This window comes from Dendrobates tinctorius, unplaced genomic scaffold, assembly GCF_039654945.1.
Source record: "Dendrobates tinctorius isolate UK_male_01 unplaced genomic scaffold, ASM3965494v1 ptg000041l, whole genome shotgun sequence".
NCBI lineage: Eukaryota > Metazoa > Chordata > Amphibia > Anura > Dendrobatidae > Dendrobates > Dendrobates tinctorius.
In genome coordinates, this window is record NW_027361709.1 from 4,491,420 (window position 1) to 4,512,616 (window position 21,197).

Here is a 21,197-nt window from a genome sequence, read left to right on the forward strand (position 1 = left end):
GAACAAAATTGCTTACAATCCCGAGGCGATAGGTGGTAAAAAAAAAAAAAAAAATACAGTATCTTGAGACGCCGAGATTTCTCCATGAAATATTCTAAACGGTGAGAATCTGAGTATAAAGTCACAGCGGGGAACCGATAAACCCATGATAACGGCATAATGAAAACTTTATGAAGAGCGGCGACAATAACACGAGAAATGAGGCGGCCTCTCCCGCACCCCAATAATCAGAATTCATCATGCACCCGTCAGCCCCCCGGCACTTATTTATTTTATTGTAATTGAATGGGGAAGAGGCTGAATCTTAAAGTCTGACTTTATTTTATTGCTCCACATGTGGAGAGGAGGCGCTATCCATTCTGACGATGCATTGCCACTAGGTGGCGCCATGCTGTACCTGGCGCACTTATGCCGTGGAGGAGTTACCCAGATCAGCCAATCAAATCCCTGCTTGTCATTCTTATAATAGCCAGTCTTAAAAGGGAATTTCACCAGAAATAGTCATTGCCGTGAAATTAGAAGGCGACAGCGTCCAGCACATCCTAAGTGCAGAGCTGGTGTTTGGGTAATTGCCCCTCACTGGGTCCTAATTGCTTCTTGTGAGAAACGAGACCTGTCAGCATCAGTCACAGAAGGCCTGGTGATGGGGTAAATGACCAAATGCTTGTAGTGAAACAGCCTTTCCTTCCGAGCTCCACATCCACACCAATCTCATCTTCTACGGGATTATATTATCGGGCATGTTCAAAACCAACATGTCTGATCCTTATGTTACCAGACTTCTGCCAGGATGTATCAATCCATATTAGATGATCTGCCGAAATCGGTCAGATCGTCTGCCTTGTGTGCAGTGTGTATGGGCACCTCTGTAAAATGCAGTTCCCGTGGCCCCCAAGGATCTGCAATCAATAGGGTCTGAAAGCAGAATCATCCCACAAGGGAACCTACTAATGGGGTGACTTCCTCTCTGGAGGCCATTATAGATCCCAACGGGGTCCGTTTACTTTCCTACACCACTTAGCGGTCAATGATGGGACACCTTCCTATGTTAACCTTATCTAAATATCCATCTAGGTAGAAATAGTTTAACATTACTGTACATCAGGAATAATAAAAAAAAATGTCTTTAGAAAACCAATTTTTTTCCCCACTTTTGGCACCCGGGAAGGTTCCTGCAGCCGCCGAGCGCTGTGTGAATTATTGGTGTCAGACATGTAGGAACCTGGGGGAGAATAGAAGAGCGAAGAAATCATCAAACTGCTCTTGTGTAAAGGTGACTGACAAATTTGCATGGCCACTAATGGGTTAATAACCTTGGCTCCTCACACGGTGACTTTCACGCCTGTTACCTTGACCGGCTAATTAGCTCTGCTGCCTCCAGCGTTCCTGACATAAGAGGTGATTGTCAGAGATGGCCTGGGGGGCTCCACAGCTGTTCTGTACAGGTACTACACGTGGCCCAGAACAAGGCCAGCGACCCCCATCACTGCCGAGTATATTCAGGAGCGCCCCCCCGCCAGAGAATATGGGAGGGAAGGTGAACCGGCACCAGACAAGAGATGACTAATTTTAATTGTTGCCCCTCAATCAGGCCTGGATCAAAATTGATGGAGGCTTCTGGGCAAAATGTGACTCTGAACACGACACTAAGAATATTCAGTGCTGAAAGAAGATGGCCACATATTCACATAGTGCCTTATAGTGACCCGTGAGAGCCAATACTGCCATCACCGTCATCTGTACCCAAGGCCGGCTTCACTCAAATTTTATTTTTTTGTCTCGTATGCGGAAAAACTTTTTTTTTTTGTCTGCTGGACCCATTTTTGATCCGTGTCAGTTTTTACAATCTTACAAGCCTCTACGCTTTAGCCAGTAAAATCCAGACAGTGCATAGATACACGACATCCACAACACAGACCGAAGTAGAACACTTCTCCACTATAATTTTTTTAATTTTGCGGACAGTCTGTTTACAAGAAATAGAACACAACATGTGTAATGGGTCGACAATCTATTTGAAAATATAATGGATGCCTCAAGTACCACAAAAAATTCATGTGCGAGAGCCCAAAATGTGAGATGACTTTTTAGGGGGAGATGGAATCACGGGGGCATTTGCCCCTATTGCCAGGATTCAGACACAGATGGGGCAGTTTTCACCTTGTTGTATCTTGAAACTAACAATTCTTTCGATTGTTTTTCCATAATGGAAAAGAGCAAGAACAAATCTGTGTAGTATAGAGAAGCAGTATACTGCATACTAAATACAACTTCTTTAGACAATCAAGATAGATATGGCTGCTAGAGACAACTATATGGTTGCACGAGGCCCGCTCTCATGTACACTACTGGCGTTCCCCTATAATACAAACCTCCGGCTAGAGAGCAGCTCATCCCGAGGCCTCCTATAATAATCCCACCTGATGCTGTATTCACATCTTGCATTTCTTCTCCCATTGAAAATATAATTCGATGACTTAGTTCGTGATTTTTTTTGCGTGTCCGTTATTTGCTGCCGCGCCCAGATCCCCGCTGATTACCGTATTGATGGCTTTGTGATGTATATCACCTCAGCGCTGCCAGCAATGTAGCAGGAAATATTCTTCCTCCTGAGATTTGGAAGCCACTGAGTAAGATGCGGCGGCTCAAGATTGTATCACTTGGAAAGATCAGTCAGTCTCAGTGTAATCTGCTTTAACGGAAAATCATCATGAAGCAGAAAAATAAATAGCAAAAGATAAGTCACGAGATGCAGGGATGTGAGAGGAGCCGAGTAATGAATGGTCAGAGAATGGCCTGCAGCCAAGAAGAGGGGGAGTGATTATATTGCTTCAAGATGTTTGGGGTTAAAAACTCCCAACAGTAGAGTCAACTACTGGAGGATGAGTCATCTCGTTAAGGAGTGGGGTCAGCAGAGTTAGAGGTTAGGGTCAGCAGTCATCTCGTTAAGGGGTGGGGTCAGCAGAGTTAGAGGGTGGGGTTAACAGTTATCTCATTAAGGGGTAGGGTCAGCAGAGTCATCTAAAAAAAATTTCACACTCTAATAGTGAGAAGGCTGGAGGTCTACACACCCTGGTAAAGACAGTCCCTGCTCAGTCATCACATCCTGGAGATCAACTACTGACACTTTTCTGTCCTTACTCCAATTCATTTTAGCTACCATAAAGCACACACACCACGCAGCAATGTCCATATAGCGGTATGTGCCTCGGCTATGGCTGCCACCATTAAAGCTATTACCAAGAAGCCGCTCAGTCTGTGGCTGCAGAGGATTAAGTTTTTACATTCATACATTCATGTAATTGATTACCCCCCCCTCCCCATGGCCACAAAAGAAGAAATGACACAAACAATTCTCAATTTATTTAGCAAAAATGTTTAATCTCTTTGTGATGCGAGGATTTTATTTACAGGTACTAAATCTGAGCAACATTAAAATAGTAAGATATTTACAGAGGATGGCTCAGTGGGCATCGAGTCACAATCAAGAGTGTGTTTTTGAAATGTTTTTGCTACAGGCCAGAAACTGCCATTGCTCCACTTCACTGCAGCAATGGAGGGGTTAAGTGGACAATTTTCTTCCCCTGACTCTGGTGGACAAGTTCTAATAGAGGGTGGGGGGAGTTCACTTCATCAATTACACATGGGGGGGGCCTCCAAATATGTTCTCGGCAATGTCTAACCCTAAAGGCCACCGAGGAACCAGCAACACCTTACAGTAACTGATGACCAGCCCTGGAAACGCGTAGCGTTCTTGGCCTCTAATAGAGAGAGAGCGGCGTCCATTCAATGCGCCAAGTCGCTAATATAAACAGATGTAAAGAGGAAGCGTTCCCGGATCCGTCGGGGAATTTACTACATTTAGTAGATGGATAAAAGCTTTTATTCTCGTTTGATGTTTGTTTCCCTTTAATCGACCAGTATATCAGACAGTTAGTGAATCCCCTGCAGACGGAGAGGCGCGAGCTCCAATGTGCAGAGATGTAACGCACCTCACATAGGAGTAATGAGAAAACATCATTTAGTGGGGCAGCGAAACGTGGCGTAATGAGCCAGGCCGCTGTATACCCATACCCAGGGTGTGTGCATCCTGTGGCCACCATTGCTATGTGAGGACTGGTTAATGGCAAATATTAAGCAAAAAGTCACAGGCCTCTGGTTGTCCACAGCCACCAAATCATAACCTCATTAACCTCTTGCCTAACCGCATACCTGGCGTCTCTTCTGATTAGTAGGCCAGACCCGACATCATTGTTGTGGCGCGACATGACACGGCCATAGCATCACATCAGGCCGACTAATTGAAAGGGGAGCCAGGTATACCGGCAGGATGGATATTCACAGAACTCTGGGCTGGTGGCTTTGGACAACCAGGATCATGCAAAACATTTTGCTCAATGCCAACACAAGCCTATGCAACATTTGGACCTATGAAGGTCATTTTTAGTGGAAGTTCACTTTATACAGGTGCTCTTCCTCATTACCCATCTTGTCCCAATGACCAGACACAGCAGTTTCCTACCACCTTTCCTTCAATGGTGACTTAGGTCTTACCCAACTGTCAACTCTTCAGCCAGGCTAGGAGCCCCTCACCTCCAGGAACAATGCAAAAAAACCCCATGTAACCCATATACCGGACTAAAAATGGTGTTGGCTTCACGAGGAAGGAAATGCGTCTTTGTATTATTTTCCCCCAAGCTAGCGTCAAAGTATCCAAGTTATGAATCTAAATTGTGAGGCATCACAGCATCGTGTGACATTACGCCTCAAGGTCCAGTGATGTCACATCCTCTTTAAGATCTGACAAAAATGGATTGGAGCCACTAACATGAATTATATTAGTTGGGGCTGATGATGCCTGATCACAGGGTGAGGGAATCAATAATGACCTTTTTTCACCAGGCACAAACCTTTAGCCCATTGGAGTTAGGCAAGACAAATTTATTAAGAGGAGCACTTTTTTTTTATGAATGTGGTCTGCCCGGCTCCAGAGAATAAGATCCTGCCGACCCTGGAAGGGCGTCAGCTACAATGTAGGCCAGTTTTCTTTACATTATGGCTCTGTGATTGGTCACGCCCCCTTTTACCAAGCTCCTCCCACATTTTAAATAAAAAACTTGGCCCAAAAAGTTCAAAAAGCCCCAAAAGTACCACTTAATGGCGCAGAGGGGACAATACAAGTCACATGGGAATAAGTGTAAGACATTAAACCATTTTCACCACTGCACTAGGTGTTGCTGAATCCTCCCGGTCAAAGGCCCCAAAATCAAAAACTAAACAATTTGTCAGTTTTAATGTCGAGAACCCACCCATGCATGCATGTTAAAATGGAATGCTCAAAAAACAAAAACCACCATTGTATTATACCTGGTCCTTTACATTTTTGGAAAGATTCATTGTGGCCAAAACTTAGGTTTGGGGACGGGGGGGGACACTAAGATCTTCAGAGTTTCCTCTATCTGATCCCTTGCCTTTGTGGACACAAACTGGAACTTATAATAAATTAGGACGACATGAAACCACTCAGCACTTTGCGAGTTCCTGTACCATTAATTGTAACCAGAGACAGTATATTTATAATATATATATATATATTAATGCCCACATAATTATCTAATGCAGCAAAGCATTGTGGGTAGGCTCTGCCAACAAAGACCGTATATATGTACATTCAGTTAAACAGGTGCTGTGAATCTGTGCTTTCCGCAGCCAATTTATCTCAAACATTTCCAAAGATATTTCTAAAATTCTGAGAAAAAAAAAATATGTATAAAAAAAAAAAAAGAAATCACACAATTCATTCCAAAATAAGATACACGGGGCAAAGGAAGTGAGATTCCCCCCACCTCCTAAAGAGAAGATGGTTTGATCCGCACCCCCTTCCTCACTTCTAAATTCTTCAAAACTTTTTTTTTGCATTTTTATTCACTAAAACAACATTGAAATGAACATGGCACAGAATATAGTCTAGAAAAATATCAAAGGTTCTGGATTACTTTGTCTGTTCCGCAGGGGCGGGGTTGGGTATGTGGGATTCTTTTAGCTTTTTTTTCTTCTTTCTGAGAACACAAACACATTCCTTATCAGATTTTTGTCAGTCTCTTTTTGTTTTTTTTTTGTCTTTTTTTTTGTTTCTTTAAAAACCCCAGGAATTTTCATTAAATTGTGCAAATGTAGCAGTAACACTAGTGGCTGAAAGCCAAAGAGGATTTCTGTGTTTTTTGTTTCTTTGATCTAAGAACGTAGGCGGCCACCAAACAAAAAGGAACATTTTTTTTTTTTTTGTTTCTCCTCTGGGTCTCGTCTTTTCCACGGCAGGTGGAGCGTCCTCTCCCCCTTGGAACGCGCAGGCAGCGTCTTAAATCTATATTTTAGTGTGTATTGAAAATTTTTGGGTCCCATAATTTTTATTTGTATCCATTTATAAAGGTTTCTATGTTGTTCTCTAGAGTCTTTTATGTACAGATTTTTTTTTTTTCATTGATTCAAGAAAGTTCCAGTCCAGTTCTGCAGCTCGTGGATTTTGAAGGCCACATGCGTTGGAAAGTGGTCAGTTTATAGCGCTCTCCTCCCCGTCCTGACTCTCGCTCACTCACTCTCAGTAGCCACTGCTAAGAGACCCTTCTTGTGCAGACCCCCATAGACTTCAACTGCTGAGAGACATTGTGTCGATAACTTGCTCCAATTTACTTCGTAGCCGCTGTCTTCTCGCTTGTTCATCCTTTTCCAGCGCGGTTAGGATCTGAAAGACAAAAGTTTGGGAATGGTGGACACTGAAGTACATTACTGCATTCTCCACCCACCATTAGGCTACACAGCGAGTTTGTCCACAACGACCAAAAATCGGTCAGTGCCGCTACATCACGGTATTACAGAAGTGAAGGTCGCACAGCAAGACCTACACTAACGCAACAGAGGCCAGCAAGTCACACGAAATTCGTGGCTGTGTAGGTATCAAAAGTTGACCTTCACGTCTATGATGCTGTGATGTGGCAAAGAGCAAACACCGCTTGCACGACATCTGTTGTGCCAAATGTCACCATGGAGCCCTCTACTTACATACAGGTGCAGACCACGAAACATGACCAAAGATATATGACCACTGGAAATTAGGGGTGTTTGTGGAAGCAGTAATGATGCCATTTTTGGCCATGTTCCCTCTCTAGACCAGGTCTGTTGATGGATGCATTCTAAAGTTAGTGCTAATCGGACAACACATTTGTAACTCGTCGTTAATAGGGGTTCTCAAAAGTAACTCCTTACAGAGTGCAGGTACTGAGGTGATCCGCTATGGCCTCACCTGTGACGATCAGTTGAAGTCTAGTATTACAGGGCCATATTGGTATTACAAACACAGCTTGAGTTCTACAGAAAGACTGGCATTTTTCACAAGATTCTTAATTAGGGGGAAGAGTAAAAGATGCTCACACAAGGCGAGAAGCGGCATACACCTCTGTGCACTTGACTACAATCTTATTCCAGTCACTGCTGGAGTAAGATTTAAGGCGTAGTAAATGCGACCACACATCATGAATTTTGCCATGCAGTGGGTTGCCACGTTCGCTTATGCCCAACAACCCAGCTGCACCCAATTTGTTAGATCTTGGCAAAAATTGCGTAAAGACACCAAAAGTCACAACATTCTCCCACAATCTAGCCTTTTAGGCCAAAATTCTGACAAAACGCTTTGGCCCTAAGGGTATGTGCACACGCAGTGAAATCTGCTGCGTTTCCTCAGCGGTTTTGGCTCTGCGGAAACACAGCAGATTCTGCTGCATTGTACAGTAGCTTTATTTCCAATGGAAAAAAAAACGCAGTGCACATGCTGCGGATTTTTTTGCGCGGTTTTGCTGCGGTTTACAATCCGCAGCATGTCAATTGTTTGGTGCAGAAACGCTGCAGTTTCACACCTCATCCACTAAGAGGTGTAAAACCGCAGATAAACCGCAGGACTTTTGTCCTGCGGATTTACCTGCGGTTTTCTCTCCAAAATCCGCACACCCAAAAAACTACGTGTGCACATAGCCTCACTCTTCTTTAGCAGGAGCCCCTGCGTCATGGCCGCATGCTTTAACAGGAGGTGACAATTAGAAATCTTCTAGGTAAAAATGTGACCATTTGATCACTCTTTAATAAAATGAAAGGGAATTATGGAGACCACCAAGTGAGCGCCACCAGTTTCCAACACGCCCATTTGGTCAGGATCAGTAGAAGCCAAGGAACCGAGCAGACAGAGTTTAATGAATTAAACTAAAATGAATTAAATTAAAGCATCATCTGATACCAGGCTCAATGGATGACGGATCTGAGGTGATCTGTAGTGTAGTAAGTGATCTCCCTGAACTGCATGGGGCCCAGTGTCAGTGCTGACCCGGGCTTCCTCCCACCCACCCGTCATCGCAAGTTCAACCGTATCGGTATTGTAGATGCTGATACTAATGAAAGCAATGATGTGAGAGGGAGCGTCAGCTGTCTGCACCTGACATCTCAGCGAAGCGGGTGCAATGACATCACTTCATCTCGCCCGCTGTGCAGAGCAGTGAAGACAAAGCTTCAGAGAGCGCGATGCAGAGGCTGGAGCAGCAGGGTACTGAGTAGGAGAGGGAAGTATTTTATTTTTTTTTTCCTCGTTTTTATGGGGAGTGCATTGGGACTATGGGGAGTGCATTATGCTATATGGAGGACTATGGGGAGTGCATTATGCTATATGGAGGACTATGGGGAGTGCATTTTAGTATATGGTGTGTGGACTCTAATGTGGGGGCTATTATATAGTTTGAGGGGCTAGGTCAGTATACTGTGTGGGGGCATTATACTTTGTAGTGGGGAGATTCATGACATTATTAATTGTTAGGTGGCCACTTACTGTTAGGGCTATAACTCAGGTTATTGTGACTGTCAAAGTGGCACACACAGGGCATTATTACTTTATAGGGGGCAAAATGTGGAGCACATGGCAGGAATATGTTCTAAAGCAGTGTTTCTCAACTCAAGGCCCACCAACAGCTCATGTTTTCAGGATTTCCTTAGTATTGCACAGGTGATAATTTCATCACCTGCTCAAGCATTAACAGCATCACCTGTGCAATACTAAGGAAATCCTGAAAACTTGACCTGTTGGTGGGTCTTGAGGACTGGAGTTGAGAAACCCTGTGCTAGAGGTTTGTTTTACCAGTACCACACAGCAGGTGCAATAATAACGACACATATATGGCGGCAGCAGCGGTAGCTCAGCATTGGGTTATCAGCAGGATGAGGAGGTTGTGCAGGTTGGGGATAGATGGTGATGGTGCAGGAAATGTGAGAAGTCAGCTGTGTGTGTTGTAATCTCTGCAGCCGAGTCCTGGCTGGATGAAGTTGCCATGTCTTAGTCTGGGCCACATTGAAAAGTGAACGATTCCATCAGAAACGTCAGCTATGAGTCAAGAGATTACTGTACATTTATTTACTTTATGTTCTGCAGGACTGGTATCTAGACTACCACTATATGGCAGTAATATCAGTGTTAGTCTTTTGTATAGAGATTTTTTTTTTTAGTAACAGCTCTTATCTGCGGAGGTTCTCCTACATCCACTACTGGGGTGCACCACCACCACATTTGCAATAAGGGTTACCTGGTTAGGGGCCCTCTCTGAAGTTTCACCCCCTTGAACCAAAGGCTACACCTCTGGGTTTGATGTATTATTATGGGCTAAATTAGCCCAGCTATTTCCTACAAGGCCACATCCACTTTTCGATGATATAACACGACTACATGGCACCGTCCTCTTCTTTCCTTCCTGTCGTGGCTTCGGCACACTGCTCTGCCCTGTTGAAGGCAGAGCAGAGGTCCGGCCTCTGCACACTGCAGTATTCTGCTATGCCCTCAACAGGGCAGAGCAGTGCGCCTGCGCCGGAGCCACGACAGGAAGGAAAGAAGAGGACGGCATAGCCTGAAGATGGGAGGCGCCGGTCGGCAACACCCATCGGACCAAGAACGGACCGCCCCCCGGTGAGTATAATCTGAAGCCCCAGTTACACACTGCGATATCGCTAGCAATATCGCTGTAAAGTCATCGATTTTGTGACGTAGCAGCGATATTGCTAGCGATATTGCTACATGTGATACTTACCTCCGACCGGCTCCCCCGCTGGTCGCGCGAGAAGGTCCTGGATCATTTCTCGTCGGGCGCTTTCTGTGGCGCCGATGACGCGGGCGGGCGGAAGTCAGGATCGCCGCGTCTGACAGGTAAGTAGCGACCCCCGACCCCAGCGATGTCGCTGGTGAGATCTGCCTGTGTGGCAGCTCACTAGCGCCCACTTAGCCATGCACCAGCGATCCATATCGTTGTCGGGATCGCTGGTGCATCGCTAAGTGTAACGGTACCCTAACTCCTTTTTCTTATCTTTCAGGTTGCATCGGGGGCTTATCTACAGCATGACAGAATGCTATAGATAAGCCCCTGATGTCGATGCCAGCAGCTCATAGTCCAAAAAAAGGGTGACAAATTTTCCTTTAAAGAGAATTTGTGAGCTGCATGATGTAGGAGCAGAAGAGAGGCGATTCGGCGATGTCACTTTTTTGTGCTTTTCTGTATGTCCAACTTTGATGTGGTCATAAATCAGCTGAGGAGCTCAGAAAAGACACATAGGAGATACAAACGCTCCCATTAATTATTCTGTTAGAAGGAGCTCACTGACAGATTCTCAGCTAACCCATTCTGCAGCACAACATTGATAGTATATCACACAGGTTACATAGAAAGCAAATGGTGCATAATTATTAATGAAGCCCAATTAAATAGAAAAATAATTTTTATCCAAAAGTATTTGTAACTAAGAAAAAGAATTATCCCTATAGAAGGTAACATTATTTAAAGGGATTGTCTATTTAAAAAAAATAAATAAAACAAAACAAAGTTGCGTTAAACTCCCTCCTGTGTAATGTGCGGAGATGTCAGCACTAATCACCCCCATCCTCCCCGGATGATTGCGCCTCGGCTGCCCCCTCTGACATTTCGCTGCTGTCACAACACTTATTACAGCCTCCACAATTACCGATACAATTATCATCACTGTAATAAGGGAAATTGCGGCTCGATAGACTGTTGGATCACAACTGTTATGCCCGAGGATGATGGGGATAGTGATACATTGTGAGAGAATTAGCAAAATGTGCAGTTCCCAATAGCAACCAGCTCCCCCGTCACCCGATTAGCGCTATGGGCACCGGTTCTTATTCACCCTCCCGTGATTTGATTGGTGGCCATGGGAGGCGCTACTGCTCTTCCCTGCGACCCGACTGTAAGCTCACCTCGTCCCTGTACTTGGTGATGTAGGAGTAGATTTCGTGCAGGGCGCTCATACTGTTGAACTGACTCAGGTGTAACCGGGACTGTTCGGCCAGATACGCGCTCATATCCTGGTCGCTGATTACTGGCATTTTGGCGATGTCTGCGTAATACCTGCAAAAAAAAAAGTGTAATAAATCGCCATTATTGGGCTGCAATACCAGCCACAGCCTAGGACAAGTGTGGCGCTGTTTTGTACCTTTCCACCCAGCTCTTGTAGTTGGGTATGTCCTTGGCATACAGCAGCTTGTTACTGGGTGAATCTTTACCCAATTTGTGCTCCGACGTAGAACAGGAGTCCATGAATGTTTGCGCCACCACCGAGAGGCAGGCGTCCGTGATGCTGTTCTTGTGAATGTCGAAAACAAACTGAGGATTCTTGATCACATTGACCCAGAACCTCAGGGGTAAACTGAAAGAAATGAGGAGTCAGATGTCATGTGACCAGCGATATGGGTGCTATAAGCATGCCTGTGCCTTTAAGCCCACAAAGTCCTCTACAGGCTTCCTATGCCTCAATCACAAGTCAGATCCCCGAACAATATAGAGTTCTACCTTAATTTTATCTATTTTTCCTTATTAAAGGGGCGGGTGCCCCAAGTCGCATACACAATAACTTCAATCTAAGCTATTTCCTCCGCTGGGGGGGAAGCTGAATGGGTTAAACACAGCCTCTGCCTATAGACACGCATGTCGCTCCAGTCACCGTCACTAATTGCCGGCAGCCATTGGACCGTGCCGAAGCAATTTATCTGCCACATTACAAATGTCATACGAGGGGGACGTCCCGCTGGCAGGAAAAACGGCGGCGAGATGTAATCACAAAACCAGAACGGAGGATGAGAGAGGAGGAAACTCCACGGGGGCCGACGGAAAGGTGACCGGCCGCCAAGGGGAGAACCCGCTCCGGGGGATGAGAAAATAGCGACACGGACCGGCAGGAGGAATCATCCTGCGACACGCGAACATATGAGATGAATGAGGACGAGAAAGACCTGGGGGAACGCATCCGCGGATAGAGAGGGGCATCAGAATGACAACCTCAGGATCACAGTGTTCAATGTATAACATCCAAAATAAAATTGTTCTTCAGTATTTCAGCATTTACAACATCTCTGCTTGCGGTTACTGAAGGCTGAATCGATTCCAGGACCAGCGGCCACAGCAGTAGTCAGAACCGCGAGATGGAAGCCCCACATCCGCCTCCTACCTACCGGGGGACCGGGCGCAACATCATCATTGCATTATGAGACACAAGTGACATTGCAAAAGGCAGGATCAAAAGTGCGGGGAATGGTGGCAGGAAAGGGTGGATTGTAGGGCTCCCAGGCGGTGGCTCAGACTACTGACATGGCCGCTGTACCGAGGTCCTGTGCATGGATTTATCTATACAGAAAACCTTACGTGTGATTGATGCTTCTCACAGCTGAGTGTTTGCTACAATTATATCCAGTCCAGACAATGTTCTGGGAGCTAAAACAGCTGCACAAATGCATTCAGCCTGAAGTGAAGCCTGTTGCGCTCACAGAGGATTGTCCAGATTATGCACAATGGAAACAAACCCTCAGCTGTGAGCGGAATTATGTTTGGATGGTTGGTTACTAAATACAAATGTTTCCAATAAGCAGCAGCAAGCAGAGAATGTGAAAATTGGCAGAAAAATGTATATTAGAAAGATGCAGAACTAAATATTCTAAATGATTCACATCAGGAGGTGAGCGAACCGACAACCTCCAGATGCCATGGGCGCGCCGACAACCTCCAGATGCCGCGGGCGCGCCGACAACCTCCAGATGCCGCGGGCGCGCCGACAACCTCCAGCTGCAGTGAGAGCAGCGCAGTTCATCCCCAGTAAATCCCATGGGTAGGGGTTCGCTCACCAGTTGCTCTTCCATGTGTGCCGCACGTCGTAGTCCGTGATCTGGTGCTTGTCCGCCTGCTCGTCCAGGAAGTCAAACATGTACTTGATGGCAAGAGGTAGAGCGCTGCCGCGGTGAGCGGTGCTGAAGATGGTTTCGAATAAATCGTCCACAAACTTTTGCAGCGTGCCCTGTACACAAAGCGAGGTGGATGGTAAGAAGAAAACACCATGCACATATGACCAAAGAAGAGACTCATCATTTGCACTACAACCCTCAGAGAGCAACAGCAGCCGGAATCTGCTTTCCAGGAACAGATAAACTGATTTTATATTTTTTTTCCCCCCAAGTTTCCATCTGACGGGAATGTACAGAATTACAGCATCTAATATCCTCCATTTTTGTCGGGAGAGGGTGTTATAAAACCACCGATCATCTCTGGGGATCCCCACAAATACATCAGATATCCTCCAGAAATCACCAGAATATTTCCTTCTTGCATCCGCAATTAATTTTGTTGTTCTCGGCGGCAGATTCCCCCATAGAATTAGGAGTTATTACACCGGCGGAGACGTTATGTAGCGAGGAAGATTTGCTGAAGGTTCAGCGTCCGCAGAAAAGCTCATTAAAGGAGGAATTAATCTTTCCCGCAGCCGTTAATATCCATAGAGCCGCCGTAAATACAGCGCTCTGCTGAACAAATATATAACCGGCCTGAATGTATATGTGTATATGGGGGGGAGGTGTAAATAACGCGGCCGGAGATTTATGGCTCCTATAATTAGTGGGGATTTTATATCAGGGGTTTATGTAGGAACCTTTAAATTACGCACATTATAAAACGGCGGGTGATTTGTGTCATAACCCATCGCTCTCAGCGGTAAGTCCCATCCCCCGCCTGAAGATTTGCTGATGTAGAGAAAGTGAAATTATTCCGCCAATCACAGTCATGGAGGGCAGATACCAGGGGAAATAGAGCCGTGGCAGCCGTCGGCCGAGAGTCTGCACCTGCTCCGTCATCAAGCAATAAGATAAAGGAACGTGTATGGAAATACACATGTACGAGACTGAGGCGTGCCAGATTATCAGGATCCCATATTCCAGGACGTCTGATTGATGGAGGTGTGGGGATATCCAATCTGATTGGCTCAATCACCGGAAGGAGGGGAAGCTCATCTTATCAATTGCATGGGAAGTAGGGCTGTAGCATGTAGGGTACGTCCCCATCTGATCAGACCTATCGTTGGGGGAAAGGGTTGTAGAATGAGCCCTATTATGGTGCGGACCCACTGGGAGGGCGCCTCATCAGCCGGCCCACCATCGGACTTAATTGACTGCCAGGAATATCTATTTGATATTCAATTATTCTAGATTATCTGTCTCTCTCAATCCCGGATTGGCAGCTCTTGAACTGAATGAAATGTTATTTTCCGGTCTCAGGTAATTACATAATCTCTGCTTTAAACTTCTGATTCAATTGCTCACTAATTTCAGGATGTCTGTTTGCTGTCAGTGAATGAAAACTTTCTTGTTGCTATTGAGGGCTTGTACTGATCATCTCTTACCAGCACTGGTGCCATTGGTTACAATATATGGAAATCCCTGGTTCCCTTTCACTGACAGGCAGCAAAGGTCTTTAATATAGGGGTTAATACATAAACTTTGTTTGAAAATTGCTGAATTTTTCATGGACCCCATAATATGTTACCATGGTGTTGTCTGGAGTGGAAGCCTCAATGACCAGATGGGGGGGTCCCACACTAGAAAAAGGTCTTCCAGTTCGTTACACCAGATATCTTACCTTGGTGGCGAGCAATCGTGTAAGGTAGATCTCGGACACCATCTTGCTCCCCCGGTCTCCCTCGCGTTGGTCCAGGTGGTCGTGGTTCTTCACCAGATGCCAGAGTTTGGTGCCGCTCTCCAGGTCGGGGGTTATCATCGGCGTGCGGGAGCGCAGGCTGTCAGGGCTGGACGCCGTCCGTAGCATGCTCTCTGGTAGGAGGACAGAGGGAGGTCAGGGGGACAAGGTGGCCTATAACCTGCAAGACTGGGGTCACCAGTGCATGCTGGGAGGTGTAGTATCTTAGACACTCCCGTGCTGGAGAAGTGTCGAGTCGATGACCCATTACCATCATTACAATCCCACACGTCTCCCCAGTCAGGTCCCACCAATCACTCGGCCTCCACAATAACCAAACGCTGACTAGATCCACGGCTCATTTACCATTTCATCAAAGCCATTTTTATCTATTTAGCTCAAAGTCCATGATGACATCGGAAAGGTAATGTCTCTTCTTCTAAGCTGTCGCTCTATATAATAGAGCCGCACATACGATGGGACACTATACCACAATGTTACAGCTATTATTCCCTGTTATCAGCCAGGGCTAGAGAGGGAGCTGTCTGTAGTGTTTGCTCTGCGATCGTCCTGGGAACCTCCAGGAAGACTTATACATAGCTGCTGACATATCATTATTAGCTGCTGATTGTAGCCTTACTGGCCCTTTAAGAGTGTCTCCATCATGGACGTGCTGCAGAAATGACTAAGCCAGTAGATGGCGAGGCACGATGTACCTCGTGTCTGATCTGCCGCTACCACAGAAGTTTTATTTCGATGTCGCTTTTGACCCCCTGTTGTCCTATAAACGACACCTACGATGCAAACTGAGAAGCAGACGCTCGCACCGCACTGACATTTCAAAGCCAATTATGTGCGATAATTTCAGCATTGCTATCAATTCCCTCTGATTTGAGATCGGTTCTGCTGCTTTAATTAGTGACTAAAAGGAAAGATATTTGCTTGACCTCCAGACAATGCTTTATGGGAAGATAAACAGGCACAACGGACCATGACAAGGGTAAGAGCGGAGGAGATCTCCTGTATCTACACCACTGCCTGTGATCCCCCCTCCTGCTCTGTCAACCCCTACATCTCCAGCACTGCCTGCTATCCCCCCCTTGTGTTCCACACAGCCCCTATATCTCCAGCGCTGCCTGCGATCCCCTACATCTCCAGCGCTGCCTACGATCCCCCCTTGTGTTCCACGCAGCCCCTATATCTCCAGTGCTGCCTGTGATCCCCTACATCTTCACCGTTGCCTACGATCCACCCTCGTGCTCTGTGCGTCCCCTACATCACCACCACTGGCTGCGATCCCTCCTGGTGTTCCACACCGCAGCCCCTATATTTCCACCGCTGCCTGCGATCCTCCCCCCCCCCCCCTTGTGCTCTGTGCGTCCCCTACATCACCACCACTGGCTGCGATCCCCCCTGGTGTTCCACGCCGCAGCCCCTATATTTCCACCGCTGCCTGCGATCCTCCCCCCCCCCCCCCCCCCCTCGTGCTCTGTGCGTCCCCTACATCACCACCACTGGCTGCGATCCCTCCTGGTGTTCCACGCCGCAGCCCCTATATTTCCACCGCTGCCTGCGATCCCCCCCCTCGTGCTCTGTGCGACCCCAACATCTACACCGCTGCCTGCGATTCCCCCTCGTGCTCTGTAGGCCCCCTACATCTCCACCGCTGCCTGTGATTCCCCCTTGTGCTCCGAGCGGCCTCTGCATCTCCATTGCTGCCGGAGATCCCCCTGATGCTCTGTGCAGCTCCTGTATCTCCACCACTGCCTGTGATACCCTCGTGTTCCACGCAGCCCCTATATCTCCATCACTGTCTGCAATCCCCCCTAGTGCTCTGTGCGTCCCCTACATCTCCACCACTGCCTGCGATCTCCCCTAAGTGCTCCGGGTCTCACAGTTTTCAGGCATTCGCAATTTGCAGACACGGCTGCCGCAGGATCGGGCACTCACCGTATCGACTCAGAGACTTTGTAAACGTTGAAGAGTTGGAGATGTTGTAGGCAGAGTTCTGTTTGGGGACCAGAGCGACCGAAGATCCGTCAATAACCTGCAGCGATCAGATCACAAGAGAAGAACATGGACAATCAGTGGCCGTCAGATATTCCTCTCATCCCTCATGTGCTGCTTGCCTTCTTGGGACTCGCACAGGTTCTCAACGGGGAGAAATGAATTAAGCTGCCGGACATTTCTGGCATCCGCTCATGTCACATGAGAACAAAGGATTGGGCATGCTAAACATTAACATGGCCGATCCTTATTTTCCATGACATCTGCCTTTGGGGGAAATGTCTCAGGACCAGTCATGCCAAAATCAGCAGTCCAGCCACTTGGCTCCTATGTTTATGTGTGCTGCCCTTATACACGAGCGGATCATAGTCTACGCACCTGGTAATGAGCCAACGTGTTGAGGCGTTTCCAGTCGTTGTCTATTTTGGTTGTCACATCCTCGTCTTGCAGGATTATTCGCGCCATTCTACCCTGGCGCCACTCTGCAGGATGGAAGAAAAGGAAGGCAAACACTTAGGAAGATCAAATAACTATCACATATCAAGAGGACCTCCAACAACTCCAATAATGAGGACCGGGGTGAGATTCCAAGATCTCGCCAAGGTTCTCGTCTCCTACTTCCGGCTTCCATCTGCCTAAGAGGCTCACATATAGACACCCGCCATCATGGGGCTCTTACCGAGGTCCATGTCTCCTGCTTTGGGTCTCTGAGAATAGGGGACCCCCTTGTACACCGCATCCAGCAGCTTCTCCTTCACTTGGGTTATGGTGTCACAGTTCAGCACCTTCACTGGAATTTCGGGGGCATTTTCATTCTCGGGGTTCACACAATTCAGCGTCTGTAATCAAGAGTTTGAATTGTGACAAGAGATTTAGGAATTCAGGGCGACCTGCAATGAACTAATTCTATTATTCTTTTTTTTCCATAATTTATAACTTTAATAAGTGTGACTCCCCCCGAAGTGCAGAGATCACAGGTGCAAGGTGCAGAGATTCGCTATTGATGGTCATTAAACTCGTCGCCTTCTGAAGGAGAACACAAGTGCTGACAATCTCAGCCCTTCCCTCAAAAACGATGAACGGGCGGCATCATCGAATGGCACATTCATGCTGATTAGCAGCACGGAGATCAGTCAAGTCTGGACCCGGGGGGCTATTACACATGGCGGCCCATATGGTGGCAGGTTCGGCACTACATGCGATTGTGAAGTCATTTGCTTCACCTGTTGCAAAACTGCCGCCATCAACAGATTTTTCAAATGGTAAAATATGGTCTCCCGGGCACATCATGACCACCCCGTGTAATAGCAGCCTAGATAAAAAAAAAAAATGGTGACATGGAGTCCATGCAGTACAGTATAAAATAAATTGGGGACTCTTCCTCCTTTTAGACCCCAGAGATGGGTTTTGTCACAATGTGTCAGCGTAGGTAAGATCCCCTTTACATGGATGGGAGACCTGCACCCAGCGAGCGCTGATGAGAGTAAGGTGATCGGTGATCGATTATTTATATTTCATCCAGCAACGAACAAGAGATGGTCGGTCCAACGCCTCGAAAATATCATCTTCCCGAGGAAACCATGGTTTTTCATTGATCAGGTGTTTGTCTGCAGCACGTTCCACATTTAGAAGGAAAGAAAGAAAAACAGAAGTGTGCAAATTGTCAAGGATCACCATTAATAAACAAAAAATATATTTATTCAAGCACAAAATAAGAAGCAAAACAAGAAGTACATTTAAAAACAATTAAAAAAGCCAAATAGGCTTAGGGTGTGTGCACACGCTGCGGAATGGGGTGCGGATTTGGCTGCGCGGATTTTGTAAAATCAGCAGGTAAATCTGCAGGACAAAAGACCTGCGGTTTTACCTGTGGATTCGCCTGCGGTTTTTCATCTCCTCAATGGAGCAGATGGCAAACAGCACGAAATCCGCAGAAAGAATTGACATGTCAATTCTTTCTGCGGTTTTGAAACTGCGCGGAAAAATCCGTACCGTCTGCACTGCGGTTTTTAATATCCATAGGATATTATGGTACTGTACACCGCAGCAGAAACTGCTGCGGATCCGCAACGGCCAAATCTGCTGCGGAACCGCAGCAGAATCCGCAGCGTGTGCACATGCCCTTAAGGGTAAATAACAACTGGAGGGGCCATGTAAGAACTCACCAGACTCCTACATTACGTGCGCGGAGATGTAACACACTATTGAAAATCAGTCTATACCATACAGTCCAAATATCCTAAAACCCAAAAATACAGAATCAAAGAGATACACTACTACCTTCCCCCGAGGAAGCCACGCTGCGTAGCGATATGGGTGGGGCTCTTCTCCACATACTATGACATGATCGGGTGACTTTTTCCTCAAATATTTTAACCATCAGGTCTTGTACAGTCTTATTTACCTGCTCTTTCCCTGTGTCCTTTCATCTGTGTCTATTGCATCCCTTATTTCTGGGATACTTTCATATCTACCTTACCCCTATAGGAATTATTACATTGTTTAAAGGGGTTTAATGGCTAAGGATGTCGGTTTCATTCTGTATTTTTGAGGTTAGGATGTTTTGTTTGTAAATGTACTTCTTGTTTTACTTGCTATTTTGTACTTGAAGAAATATAATTTTGTTTATTAATGGTGATCTTTGCCTTTGGCACACTTCTGTTTTTCTTTATTGGTACTCTTGTCAGTGTGTGGCCAGTGATCCCATATATTCACATCCTAGTAGTGCCCCCTCGGTTTGTTTCCATTCACGTTCCACATTGAGATGACAAACACCTGATTACTGAAAAATGATCGCTTCCTCACTGGGCAGAGATCAGGATCTGTTCTTCTGCGGTGTGAAGCTCACAGAGGATTACCTGCACTGACACATTGCAACAAACTCATCAGCTGTGAGCAGGATGAGGTCAGGATTGGTTTCCAGCCTCTGAATGTAGTTTTCCTTCACTGAAGGGAAGCAGAGATTAAATGTAAGGAACATAAAACAGATGGGGGGTATCCGGTGACATCCAGAGCTGCTCCGCTCTGTGCCGATGAGGTTGTGACACAAGCACCTGCAGAGACGTGAGCACAGAAAGGATGCACAATACCCGACAATCATGCACGGCGGGACGTCACTGGCACCAGAGTGAGGGGCCAGATAACCCCTCTAACATGCATTCCGCTCATGAGCTCCACCTGGTGGCAGCTGCAGGCAGCCAGCTATGCGTCATGCGACTGTGTATATGCAGGGGAATTGAAGCTTCGTATTGGAAAAACGGGTCAGGAACCCGTCGTGGGGGTCAAGCAACGCCAAAGACATCAGACTGTCGCTGTCCTTATGGAAACCAATTAGGATCTACCTCCATGAAGCAGAATATGCGTGTGGGGCACATGTACACGGATAGACATGAAGCCATGAAATGGATTGAAGGATCCCATCTACAGACCCCCCTCCCACCACCACCAAAGCGGAGGAAGGGGGAGCGAGTAAACTTACTTGAGGCGAGCGGCAACATGACTCATCGCTCAGCCCGTCATCGGCACAAGGATTCTTCAATCCATTAACAGGCAAGCCACATTAGTGAGACACATAGAAGAGGAAGAGACAGGTTGGAAGAAAGAAAGAGAGAAAAAAAAATACCAATGTAAGATGAATGGGTGGGAAATCACCAACAACAGCGCAGAGCAGCCACAGACTCATCCAGTAAGCAGCGCCTGTGGTCAAGGCGAACATGGGACAGGGGCTAGACAAAAAATGTCTGACCCCATCTGTACTGAGGTATGGAGGACACCGCGTGGGACGACCACCCTCCTGGCTGTCCGCGACTACTTCCCTGCATGATTCATGGCCACTCTGGAGCATAATCATCCCAAAAAACAGGGATTTCATGGGTCCCCATTCTCCGGAGACTGACCAGCATCTTGTAGTCGATCTGCTGGCGGATGAGCTTGTCTTCGCTCAGGGAGTATCGCGCTTCTCCTGTGATGGCGTCGATCGGCCCCTTCTCCATCTGCTGCTTGATGGCGCAGTACAGCATGAACAGCGGCTCGCCGGCACATTCCTGGATGGGACGAGAGGAGGCGACATAGAGGTCACGGGAGGAAACACCCAATTATCTGACATCACATTATATATCATATACAACAAAGGGTCCTCCCATA

The 21,197-nt window shown here is 46.7% G+C and overlaps 1 protein-coding gene and 1 long non-coding RNA gene across 5 annotated transcripts in view; one reads left to right on the plus strand and one right to left on the minus strand.

The window, feature by feature from the left end:
• The window catches only part of LOC141088826 (uncharacterized), a 108,862-nt gene that overhangs the window by 61,700 nt on the left and 25,965 nt on the right, over positions 1 to 21,197 (plus strand). The window lies entirely within an intron of this gene.
• The window catches only part of PLXNA1 (plexin A1), a 347,787-nt gene continuing 329,950 nt past the window's right edge, over positions 3,361 to 21,197 (minus strand). For 3 of the 4 annotated variants that reach the window (XM_073575031.1, XM_073575032.1, XM_073575033.1), the window contains exons 24-33: positions 20,951 to 21,097; positions 20,533 to 20,586; positions 17,734 to 17,893; positions 17,433 to 17,536; positions 16,998 to 17,094; positions 14,991 to 15,181; positions 13,211 to 13,380; positions 11,530 to 11,742; positions 11,294 to 11,444; positions 3,361 to 6,742 (exon numbers count right to left, since the gene is read on the minus strand). In XM_073575031.1, the coding sequence (XP_073431132.1) occupies positions 6,647 to 6,742; positions 11,294 to 11,444; positions 11,530 to 11,742; positions 13,211 to 13,380; positions 14,991 to 15,181; positions 16,998 to 17,094; positions 17,433 to 17,536; positions 17,734 to 17,893; positions 20,533 to 20,586; positions 20,951 to 21,097 (1,383 nt within the window). In that variant the 3' untranslated portion in view covers positions 3,361 to 6,646. The remainder of the gene's footprint in view (positions 6,743 to 11,293; positions 11,445 to 11,529; positions 11,743 to 13,210; positions 13,381 to 14,990; positions 15,182 to 16,997; positions 17,095 to 17,432; positions 17,537 to 17,733; positions 17,894 to 20,532; positions 20,587 to 20,950; positions 21,098 to 21,197) is intronic. The other variant, XM_073575035.1, reaches the window with a different exon arrangement.